Raw genomic sequence first — 12,178 nt, 5'->3', positions numbered from 1 at the left:
TAGGAAAAAAGGAATTTCTTAGGACTTCCATGAAGACTAGCATATTATATTCCTCACTTTTCTCCAGGCTGAGGAAGAAAAATAAAGAAAGCACAGGAAACTTTTTTGAGGGGCTAAATAGTACTTTATTTCTTCAATTACATGTAAAGTTACTTTAACAGTCATTTTTAATAAGATTTGACTTTCAAATTTTGTTTCCCTCCCTTTCTTCCATACTTTCTTTCCAAGATAACAAACAATCCAATATGGGTTATACATAAGCAATCAGATAACATACTTCCACATTTGTCATGTTGTGGGAGAAAAAAACAGAAAAGGGAAAAGTCACAAAAACCAAAAGTATGTATTCAGACTTCATAGTTCTTTCTGGATGTGGGATAGCATGTGGATGAGTCTTTTGGAATTGTTTTGGATCATTATATTGCTGGAAGAACTCAGCCAATCATAATCGATCATTGCATATTGTAGAGGGCTGAAACTCTGCATGATTGATTTAAACAAGGTATTAACTGAGTGGAATTGATAAGAATGATTATTTAGTTATTAATGGTTATCATAGTGATTAATAGTTCTCTAGTTCAGCATGATTGAATTAATCTTAACAAATAATGGTTCCCTAGTGATATGATTGGCTTATACTCAGTATGATGAATGGATTTAATTGTAAGAGTATTTAAGAAGCCAGAGTCAGACCTAGAGGAGTGGAACAGACTCAGGGGAAGACAGAGGACTGGAGGACCTCCAGAAAGCTGATCCGAGCCTAAGGCAAGAAAACAGACTGTGAAAGAGATAATATAAAGCATTGGACTGTATCCCTGGCTATTCTTGTGGTGATTACTCTGCTGAAACAAAGACTGGTCCAAAGATCTCCAGAAAAGACCAACCAGAACATTACAGCATACACTTGCTATTACTGTGTATGAAATTCTCCTGCTGTTCATTTCACCAGGTTTTTCTGAAATCTGCTTGCTAATCATTTCTTATAGCACAATTATATTCCATTACATTCATATACCACAAATTATTTGGGCATTTCCTCAATTTTAAATTTCAAATTTAAATCCCTCAAACTTAAAATTAAATAAATAAAAACTTGTCACAACAACAAAAAGAACTGCTATAAATATTTTTGATACATCTGGATCCTTTTTCTTTCTATTTTTAATGATCTCTTTGTGATACAAACCTAGGAGTGGTATTCTTGGATCAAAGGGCATGCAGAGTTTATGAGTTTATGCCTTTTGGGCATAGTTCCAATTGCTTTTTTAGAATGGTTGGATCAGTTTATTATTCCACTAATGAATTAGTGTCCCAATTTTCTACATCTTCTCCAACATTTTATTATTTTCTTTTTCTGTCATATCAACTTTAGTTATCTTAATTTGCATTTTTCTAATCAATTGTGATTTAGAGCATTTTTTCACATGCCTTTAGGTAGCTTTGATTTCTTCAACTGAAAACTGCCGGTTCATATCCTTTGGCCATTTGTCAGTTGGGGAATGGCATATGTTCTTATAAAACCGATTCAATTTCCTATATATTTGAAAAATGAAGACTATCAGAAACACTAGCTATAAAAATACTTTCTCATCTTTCTGCTTTTCTTCTAATATTGGCTGAGTTGGTTTTATTTGTGCAAAACCTTTTTAATTTGATGTAATGAAAATTATTCATTTTGCATTTCATAATATTCTCTTCCTCTTGCTTGATCATAAATTTGTCACTTCAACATACATCTGACAAGTTAACTATTCATTGCTCTCCTAATTTGTTTGTGGTATTACCCTTTACATTTAAATTGCATATTCATTTTGACCTTATTTTGGTATATGGTGTGAGATGTCTATACCTGATTTTTGTCATGCAATTTTCCACTTTTCCCAGCAGTTGTTTTTTTTTTAATCAAATAGTAAGTTCTGATTTCAGTAAGATCTAATCCTGATTGGATTAATCAAACAGTAGATCACTATAGTAATTTACTACTGTCTTGTGCATCTAATATATCCCACTGATCCATTACTCTATTTCTCACCCAGTACCAATTAATTTTGCTGATTGCTGCTTTATAATATAGTTTTGGGTATGGTATAGCTAGGTCACCTTCCTTTGCATTTTTTCCCCCCATTAATTCCCTTGATAATCTTGACCTTTTGTTCTTCTATATGTATTTTATTTTTCTAGTTTATATTTTTTTTGGTAGTTTGATTAGTATGAATTCATTCATTTAGAGAGATTTTTCATTTTTATATTAGCTCAATCTATCCATGAGCAACTGATATTTTTCCAGTTGTTTAGATCTGACTTGATTTGTATGAAAAACGTTTTTTGTGTTAATATAGTTTCTGGATTTGTCTTACCAAATGGATTCCCAAATATTTTATATTTTTTATAGTTATTTTAAACGGAATTTTTTAATTTCTTGCTGAGTTTTGTTGACAATATATAGAAATGCTGTTGATTTGTATGGGTTTATTTTATATTCTGCAACTTGGCTAATGTTAATTATTTCAAGTAGTTTTAAAGTTGATTCTCTTACTATCAAATTATCTGCAAAGTGATGGTTCGTTTCCTCCTCATATATTGTAATTCCTTTAATTTCTTTTTTTTCCTCTTACTGCTAAAGCTAACAACATTTCTAGTACAATACAGAATTCATTAGGGAAATTGGTCTATAATTTTCTTTCTTTTGTTTTGGCTCCTTCTGGCTTAGGTTGTCAGCATTAGTATTTGTGTCATAAAAGGAATTTGATAGGACTTCTTTGCCTATTTTTCTAAACAGTTTATATAGTATTAGAATTGATTATTCTTTAAATGTTTGGTAGGATTCACTTATAAAGCCATCTGGCCCTGGAAGTTTTTTCCTAAGAGGAGTTCATTGATGGTTGGTTCAGTTTCTTTTTCTAAAATGGGAGTCATTTAGGTAATTTATAATAAAATAAAGCAAGTTCTTAGTTTTATTTATTAGTTCAATAGTTTTTTTACTTTCAATTTTGTTGATCTCTCCTTTGGTTTTCAGAATTTCTAATGTGGTGTTTAATTGGTGGTTTTTAATTTTTTCTTTTTCTAGCTTTTTAAATTGCATACCTAATTCATTCATCTGTTCTATTTCACTCACGTAAGCATTTAAAGATAAAATTTCCTTTGGTTGCATCCCATAAATTTTGGCAAGTTGTCTTATTGTCATTCTCTTTGATGAAATTATTGTTTCTATGAGTTATTGTTTGACCCACTCATTCTTTAGGATTAGGTTAGTTTCTAGTTAGTTTTTATTTCGTCTTTCCATGGCCCTTTGTTACATGTAATTTTTATTGCATGAATGCACTGATATTAAATGTACCTGAAAAATGTGCAGTTAGTATTTCTACTTTTCTGCATTTTATGCCATAATACAGGTCAAATTCTGTGTAGGTACCATGTATCGCAAACAAAAAGATATATTCCTTTCTACCCCCATTCAATTTTCTCCAGAGTTCTACCGTTTTGTTATCTATTTCTTCTTATAACTCAGTTAACGTCTCTAAAATTCTGAATGTATACCACATGGCATACGGTTTAGCGTTGCTATTACTTCACTGTATTTTAGCATGATGTAGTTTCTTTCCTTGTCTCTTTTAATTAGTTCTGTTTTTGCTTTTGCTTTGAGATAAGGGTTATTACCCTGTGTTATTGTTTTTTTTTTTTTAAACTTCAGCTGAACCATGATATTTTGCTTTAGCTTTTTACCTTTAATGTGTGTCCCTCTGTGTACACATGCATGTGTATGTATGCTTCAAATGTATTTCTTATAAACATCATATTGTAGGATTTTGATTTCTAATCTATTCTATCTGCTTCCCTTCTATGGGAATGCTTATCCCATTCACATTTGCATGTGTATTGCCCTTCATCTTATTTTTTCTGTTTATAATATCCTTTTTCACCCTATGCATATTTAACAGTATTTTGCTTCTGACTACTACTTCCTGCTTTCTAACAGTACTACTCCCTTTTCTTTTCTCCTTCTCATCTTATTTCTCATAGGGTAAGACAGATTTCTCTACCCAACTGAATGTGTATATTATATTATTCCCTATTTGTGTCAAATCTGTTGAAAGAAAGGTTCAAACAATGTTTACCCCCTGCTTTCTTTCCCTCTACTGTAATAAATCTTTTATACCTCATTGAGTGAAATAATTTATCCCATTCTGCCTCCCTTTTACTCTTCTCCCAGAACAATTATTTTTTTTCACATTTTAAATTTGTTTTATCATTACATCAAAACCAATTTATATCCACATTCTCTAACTGCCCTAACAGAGATATACTTTTAAAAAGTTACAAGTATCATCCCATGGAGGGATGTAAATAGTTTAACATTATTGAATACTATGTGTTGTTTTTTGAAATTTCTCGAGTCTTGTATTGAAGCTCAAAGTTTCTGTTCACCTCTGGTCTTTTTCATTAGAAAAATTTTAAAGTCTCCTATTTCAATGAATTGAACTGAAAGATTATGCTCAATTTTGCTGGGTAGTTGATTCTTTTGCCTTCCAGAATATCATATTCCACGATCTCTGATTCTTTAATGAAATAGTTGCTAAGTCCTGTGTAAGTCCTGGCTGTGACTCTTTGATATTTGAATTTTTTTTTTTTTTCTGGATGCTTAACAGTATTTTCTCCTTGGTGTGGAGAATGTGGCCACAATATTCCCTGGAGTTTTCATTTTGGAATCTTTTTCAGGAGGTGATTTATGGATTCTTTAAATGACTTCTTTTCACCCTTCAGTTCTAGGATATCAGGGCAATTTTCCATGATAATTTCTCGAAAGATGTGATCCAGGTTTTTTTTTTTAAATCATGGCTCTCAGGTAGTCCAATAATTCTTAAATTGTCTCTTCTGGATCTATTTTCCAAGTCAGTTGTTTCTCCAGAGTTGTTTTCTTCGATCAATTTTTATAATTCCTTTTCCAAACTGCCGATTCTTTTGTTCCCCCATAATTCTCTTGCAGTTATAAACTTTCTTTTCCCAATTTTTCTTTTACCGTTTTTTACTTGATTTAAAAAATCCTTTTTAAGTTCTTCTAAGGGGACTTTTTGGGTATGAGATCACAATTCATATTCTTCTTTTGAGGCCCCACATTTAGGCACTCTAACATTGTTTTCCTTTTCTGAGTTTGTGTTTTCACTTTTCCTGTCAAAATCATGATTTTCTGTGGTCAGGGATCTTTTTTTGTTTATTTTTTGCTCATTTTAAAAAATTGAGCCCCAGCTCCTGGAGTGCAGGGGACACCTTCCCAAGCTTCTTGCACTGGGGGCCAGGGGCCTGCTTCGTGGCTCTCTGTTACAGGGCCTCTGGGATTGGCAGCTTGCCTGCTCTGCTAAGGGATCTTGCTCAGTTTTACCTGCTGGGCCCTGTGTTCTGGGGCTGGCAGATTGTCTGCTTCACTGGAGATCTCAGTTTGCTTGCTGAGACAGAAGCTTGGATGTGAAGGACTCAGCTGCTGATCTGTGTTGTGGCTAAAGCCTCCACCTGGCTTGCCAGGATACCACCTGTACTGGGTTGCACTCCTATATTATCCAAGTGAGACAGACCTTTCCTGAAGTACTTTTAAGTTATCTTGGACTGGAAAATTGTTTCATTCCATCTTCCTTGTGGATTTTATTGTTTCAGAATTCTTCAAGAGACTCGACTTAATATTGTATCCGAGAGAAACTGGAAAGGACTCAGGCAAATTCCTGGCTTCTCTCTGCCATCTTGCCTCTAACTAGCACAGGTAACTTGAAAAGGGAAAGGAGGCTCATTTCTGTGTACTTCAGTACTCATCTGTTTTCTTTTTCATACATAGGAAAGTTTGGGTGGGGTAAGAGAGGAAAGGGTGGTGGAGTGGGTAGAAACTGTCTCAAAGGTAAAGACAAGTTCTGAACAAGCCAAGAAAAACTCAGACCCCTGAGGGAAAGGGGAGGGGGCAAACAAAAACAAAAAACAAAAGTTTTCAATTCTTATCAAGATATGCTCTAAATCATGGGTTATTCTATGATTAGCAAACAACACTAGTAAAATGACAATGCTTAAACAATATAAATTTAGAATTTAAAAATAAGCATGTTTTGAGGTTGGTTAAAACACAAAGTTCACATAAACTTATAGGACACAACCAAATAAAACTTTGGTGCTCAAAATTCTGAACTTCAATCTTCCTAAAACTGGTTCAAGAATCTGAAAGCCTCCTTTCCATCCAGAGAAGATTCTGTCTGAGCTCAGGTGAGCAGCCCCATTAACTAAGCCATATTTTGGCTTCAAATCACTCAAATGTGAGGAGGAGTGGGACACAGCAGGGATTATCCTCACCTCTGTTCTGTGTTGAAGATAGCAAAGACATGTTTATTGGACATGAAGCCCTTTTCCACATCTCGAATTTTGAGGTTATCCAATGGCAGCATGTATTTCTTCTCTTTTTCCTAAAATGTACAGGAGATTAAAAAAAAAATGAAAAAACTAACTACATCAGAAGGTCATACATTTACATATTTAGGAAATGGTTCCATTTTCATTTAGATTACTTGACTTGCCTAATGTTGCTGCCACTGCCGCCATGACTATTACTACTGCATGAGAAAGGATCTGAGCCCTGCTCTGCCTCAAGCCTTCTGAACATATGGTTCAGGAGCTTGTCTAAGCTCCATGAAAGTGGGGAAAGGTCTCATTTTGGTATCTCTACATCCAACCATGATGCCTCTCAACTACTTAAAAAGAGCTGGTTATCTATCTTGCCAGCTTCTCTGATACCTGCAGGAAATACAGGAGCACAGATTCAATAAGCTAACTGGCAGTTTCTGGACCACAAATAGGGCAACTCAGAAGCAAAAGATTCTGTGAGATCTGGAATTCCTGTAAAGGGCAGGGGTATCTTACTCATCTCTGAAGTCCTCAAAGCTCCAGCACACAGCAGATACTCAATAAATATTTCACAGATGATAGGAAAAGTGGAGAGCAAGTTTCTAGCTTCCAGATCCACACTTAAGCAAGTCTTGAATTTGCTAGACCTTCTGCTGATAGAAGGGAACCAGAGGGCAGAATGGGTGTCATGAGTGCCTCCTAAACCAATTTCTGAGAATGATGGGGGAACCCCAAAGAAATTGAAGTGGAAAAAACATGTGGTCTTTTGGTGGGCCAAGAGTTCAGTCATGCCGCTTGACTATTTTGAATACTGAGAGAAGAAGAGAGCTGGAGGGCAGAGATATCTGTTCAAGGAGAAGACTTGCTCCACCCTAGCCATGTACCATTTTCTAGCCCAGGTTTTCTGTTATGGTCAGATAAATGGGCAAGACTAAAGATGGTTCCTGAAAGATCTTAAAGGGTTCTCAAGCAAGCCTACTGGAAGGGCTTTTCACTTCAGGATAACAGAGAGAGGTTTCTCCTACTCTTAAAATTGCCTGTCTCCTCCCTTCCCCAAAGCAGCAAAAAAACTGCTCTTGATTTGGATGAGCACAAGTCTGCTGCTTTTGGAGGGGCCACCCTCCTGAGTCATGGGCTACAGCAGCCTCAGTGAAATGAAACATCTGGAACTGCTTATAACTATGTTCCACCCAGAAAATATCTCCAGATGCTACAGGCATACACTCCCCCCATGTCCCAAAAGTGACGTCCTCCTTTGTACAGAGGCCATGAACCTAAACCCTCCCTCTCCCACCCCCCACTCGCCTGCCTTAAGATTTCCTGAAAAACCACAACTTTCTTTAGACTGGGTCTTGCTGAAGACTTGCCACGTCAGAAGAGACAAAGCAGATTCTTTGAGGGAACAGCAGTTTTCCTCTCCTTGTAAAATAAGCTTTAACAACACATCCCTTCTCAAAAGGAATGGCTTTAAAGGGGAGGAGAAGAATCTTCTCAAATTCCAGCCCCACCAGCCCAGTGTTCAGACTACCTGTCCAGGAAATTGCAAATGTGTACAGTAGTCTGCACATTGGTTAGGCTGGGCTTGGAAAAGCATCGACTCAGGAGCCAGGACCCTTACCCTCACAGCAAAGTGGAGGCCAAGGCATATCACCTACAGGTAAGTCCTTAAAGATCTGTATTTTCCTCTTTATATGCCATACACAAAATACTGGCCTAATAAATGCTTGTTAAATTGAAATCACCCAGCCTTTGTAGGCCAGAGATTAAAAGTTAAAAGTTTAGAAGTAAAACGGATTCTGTGAAAGCGAAAAAAGGCCTGGAGGTGAGTTTGGAAGTTACAAACCCAAAAGGCTGAGACGCTCCCTCAGCTAATCATCCCTTCAATCCTGAGGCAAAGGGTACACACAAGGGTGGTATAATTTAAAAATAAAAAAATTAAAATTTTTATTTTTAAAGAAATATTTGTATCTTTCCTTTCTTTATTAAATTACCAAAATAAATGTATCTTTAACTGTTCTTCATTCTTTTCTTTCTTTCCAGAAAGGTTTATGACTAGTTCTGAGGGACATGGGTGAGAAATTACAGGAAGGGCTGTCATGTAATGGTTGTATGTTAGGAGAAAGGCTCTACATTAGCAGAACAGACTTTCTGCTTTTTGAGAAACAATGTTTTATCTTCTCCTTCTCACCTCTAGGATTCCTGCTGGCTTTGTGTCTGTAGAACACAGAGCCGTATTCACAGTGCCTGCTGGTTCTCATTACTCAACAGCAAACGGCCAGACAGTGCTCCCACTGAGAACCCTGCCAACAGGAAACTGCTGGCGGGGGACAGGCAAGGTTTAAGGGGCGAGCAGGGGAATGTCGTTCCCTAGCTCTCATCTTAGTCTAACTGGAATGCTGAAGTTGGCAAGTTTGTATTCCCTCTCCAGTTAGGAAAAAGAAATCATTCCTGATTATTAAGAGAAGGGGGGAAAACAATTCAGAATGCATAGCCTTTAATCCAAGATCAAACTATCATATTCTGTACATTCCTATTCCACCCCACTGGCCAATCCAAGTTCAAAAATGTAATCAAACAATGCTGTTCAAACTTCAATGAATTGTTGATGTGTCTGTGTTCTCACCAAGATGGAAGCTTGGAAACCATTAGAATGTACTCTTTTAAGAGCTGACGCACCACAAAGCAGACAAGTCTAGAGTATCTAGACTGCGGGGGTGGAAAGCTTTAAAAAAAAAAAAAAAAAAAAAAGCAAAAGTATTTTCCAAGGCACTTGGAGGAGTGGTTCTGAATCAGTACTCTCTCCTTGGGGAGTTGCAGCTTGGAAAAGACGAAGAAAAAAGGCATCTGAAAGGAAGCAAAGTGGGATTTGCCTAAATTCTTACTTGGTCTAGGGGAGAATGCCTTTTTGCTACCTGTTTCGCTCTAAAACAAATTTAGAGGGGCTGCAGGGAAAGCCTGGCAAGGAAGATTGAAAAGAGGATCCACTGGAAGATATCTAGGTCTGGCCAATCAGGAAGCTGCTCCCTCACTATTTACAGGAAGCTCTAGCCCTCTATCTCATCTTCCTCAGATACTTCTGCTCTGCCTCATTACAAACACAGTCCAGCATTCATAAGCCAAGTATAATTCTATATACTGCTGCATTTGAGCAGGGGCTGTTTCAGCCCATGCAAAAAAATATGGACATACAGCATGAAGTTCTGTGGTTCTTTCCCCTAACTTAGGCAGAAAAGGATTTCCTTTAGGAAAAAGGTACACTAAAACAACACTTTTCTGCTCATAAAGAGCCCTTTGGGACCTGTGATCCTTCAAGATCAACAAAATGGGAGTGGGACAACTGGAGGGAAGGACCCCTTCACTCTAGGGTCAGAAGAAGGTTGAAAGAGCAGTGTAGACAGAGGCCAAACTTGGTGTGGCCCAGCCAGGAGGACTCACAGGGAAATAGTGGGCAGCCAATAGTCGGGCTTTCTTTTTTCAAATAAAGGGTCAGGCCGGGCCAGGGCCCATAATCAATGTATGTATTTCCAAACTGTGCACAGAACTTCTTTCCAAATCACCATCCTCATAAAGTTGTTCTTTTGTAACATTATAGGGGAGACCAGTTAAGACCACTGTACATTTCCAAGGAACCCTGAAGGCCTTGATCCTAAAAAGCAGGATCATAGTTAAAGAGACTGAGGAATGTGAAGACATAATACTAGTCACGGTCAGAAGTCTAAATTAGATGTAAGGATGAAATAGAGAAAGAGGGAAGGCGTTGGTTTCTGAAGGCCATCAGAGAAGAAGTCACCACTCTGCACAAGTGAGACAAGAGAAGCATGGGGATGGGGAGACCTTGCAGAGAAAATCATGGTTACAGCTGGATTTATATTGCTACCAACCAAGCTGTCTAGGCAACGCAAATAGGAAAATCTATCAGTTTCCTCATTTCAGAAATGAAAAGTTCTTCAGGATGACTTGGCTCTGATGTGGCTTCTGCTCTTTTATCCAATAAAGCCAAGATCACAGGATCAAGAATTTGAAGTGATTGAGGTCACCAGCCTTGCATTTCATAGGAGGAAACAGATTCAGGAGGATATTTAATTTGCCCAAAGTCACACAGAGAAAGTAAAGAGCAAAGCTAGGAACCCAATCCAGCTCCATTAACTCCAAATTCAGGGTTTTCCACTCACTCGTCTAAGCTACCTCTCCTACATTTCCAGGCTTGGTTCCAAGAAAAAGCAGAAATTAATTCTTTAGCATTCTTCTACTACAACCTAAAGTGCTCAGGGTTACAAGGACAAGAAGCCAAAACTAAATTTAACTCAATAATCACTGATCTAGTGCATACTCTGTATAAAGTGTTACCTATGTTAGATGGTAAAGAAAAAAAGAAATTGGGCTTTGCTCACAAGGAATTTAACTTCTATTGGGAGAATATAAAATGTACACAAAGTTTAAATTTAGATAAAAATATATCCCTGAGGCACAGTGCAGAGGGTGCTGGGCCTGGAGTCGTAAGGTCAATTCCTGGGAGAAAGGGAAGTCATAGGCCCAAGGGCACCCACAACTACATAGCAGAACAAACATTTATGAGGACCTCTAATCTACTTTATAAAACCTACCCAGCCCCAGCCTCCCAAATCTTCATTCCTTACATGCTTACTAGTGAGTTCAGTCTAGTATCCTTGGGGAAGAGAGAAGAGCCTAAAAGAAGGGGATGGATAAATATTAGTACACTGGGGTTAACATCTAAAGGAGTTTACATGATGGCTAGTTCCTGGTGGTATCTTGCATAGCTTCCTGGTCACATATGGGTCAAATAGTCCAGAATATGGTCTCATCAGGTTGGTTTCCTGCTCAGTTAATGCATTTCAGTTGCTACAACTACTACCACAACTATGATGTGATGCTTATTCTGTGTAGCTTGAGGATTTGCATTCTCAATGTCCCTATCATCCTTGCTTATATAGGCTGTGGCCATATTCCCATTGAGATTTATGATTTATGATTTACCCATTACCTGCTTCCCAAAAGAAACTGGGCGGCAAATTATAGTGCCCAGCCCAGTCTGCTTGCTTTTAATCAGCTCACCAGTCCACGTCAGGGTAGTGTTTCTTGATAGATCAAGCAGATTTATGGATACTCACCTCCTCATCCTTATACCACGACAAGGACTCTGCAGTGAGCACAAACCAATACTCCTTGGAACCACCTTTCATCAGGCTGATATTGTTGATGGTCAACCAGCCCCTTCGAATCACCTGGAGGAGAAATTGTGGATCAGTCTGAAACCCGAGTTCTAATAAAGGGGCGTGACCTGGTTGACTGTCCTACTAGAACACACCAAGAAACCAGAGAGGTCAAACCCAGACAGAGCAGACTTGTAAAATAATTGGCAGACTCCCAACAGAGTAACAATCTAGCTCCTTCAAAGGCTGTCAAAACCTCAGACTCCAAACTGTTCTTGCCCTAACCCAACCCTAACCCTAACCCTAAATGCTAATCCAATCTAAAATGGAATGGAAGGGGGTGGCCTATTCCAGGATTTTTGGATCTATGTCAGCGCTCACTAAAGCCAAACAACCAACTCTAGGTAGATATAAAGGAGGGCCAGTGATTCAGCCCATAGCTTAACTGTTCCAGGACAGCCAACAAGGGAAGAAATCCAATTCAGTTGTATTAATGGGCCATGTCGATGCTTCTATGCATGGCTGGCACTGGAGGAACCACTTGGTCAAAGTATACAGCACAATGGAACTCTCCACTAAGAAATACTTTCTTGAGGTTACATAGGCCATTAAAGACAACAATGAGTTGGAAAGTT

General features: G+C 37.8%; 1 protein-coding gene and 1 non-coding gene across 12 annotated transcripts in view; one reads left to right on the top strand and one right to left on the bottom strand.

Moving 5' to 3' along the window:
• Positions 1 to 12,178, bottom strand: part of DNM2 (dynamin 2) — a 76,647-nt gene that overhangs the window by 6,770 nt on the left and 57,699 nt on the right. For all 11 annotated transcript variants that reach the window (XM_031947540.1, XM_031947542.1, XM_031947541.1 and 8 more), the window contains 2 exons: positions 11,502 to 11,615; positions 6,325 to 6,434 (listed from right to left, as the gene is read on the bottom strand). In XM_031947540.1, coding sequence (XP_031803400.1) covers positions 6,325 to 6,434; positions 11,502 to 11,615 — 224 coding nt within the window. The remainder of the gene's footprint in view (positions 1 to 6,324; positions 6,435 to 11,501; positions 11,616 to 12,178) is intronic.
• On the top strand, positions 7,825 to 7,974 carry MIR199A (microRNA mir-199a). Its single transcript, NR_105691.1, has one exon. It is a non-coding gene; the product is annotated as a microRNA mir-199a (primary transcript).

The sequence above is a fragment of the Sarcophilus harrisii genome, chromosome 1 (genome assembly GCF_902635505.1).
Source record: "Sarcophilus harrisii chromosome 1, mSarHar1.11, whole genome shotgun sequence".
Lineage (NCBI taxonomy): Eukaryota > Metazoa > Chordata > Mammalia > Dasyuromorphia > Dasyuridae > Sarcophilus > Sarcophilus harrisii.
Note: the sequence above shows the minus strand (reverse complement) of the source record. Positions and strands in the feature narration are given on the sequence as shown.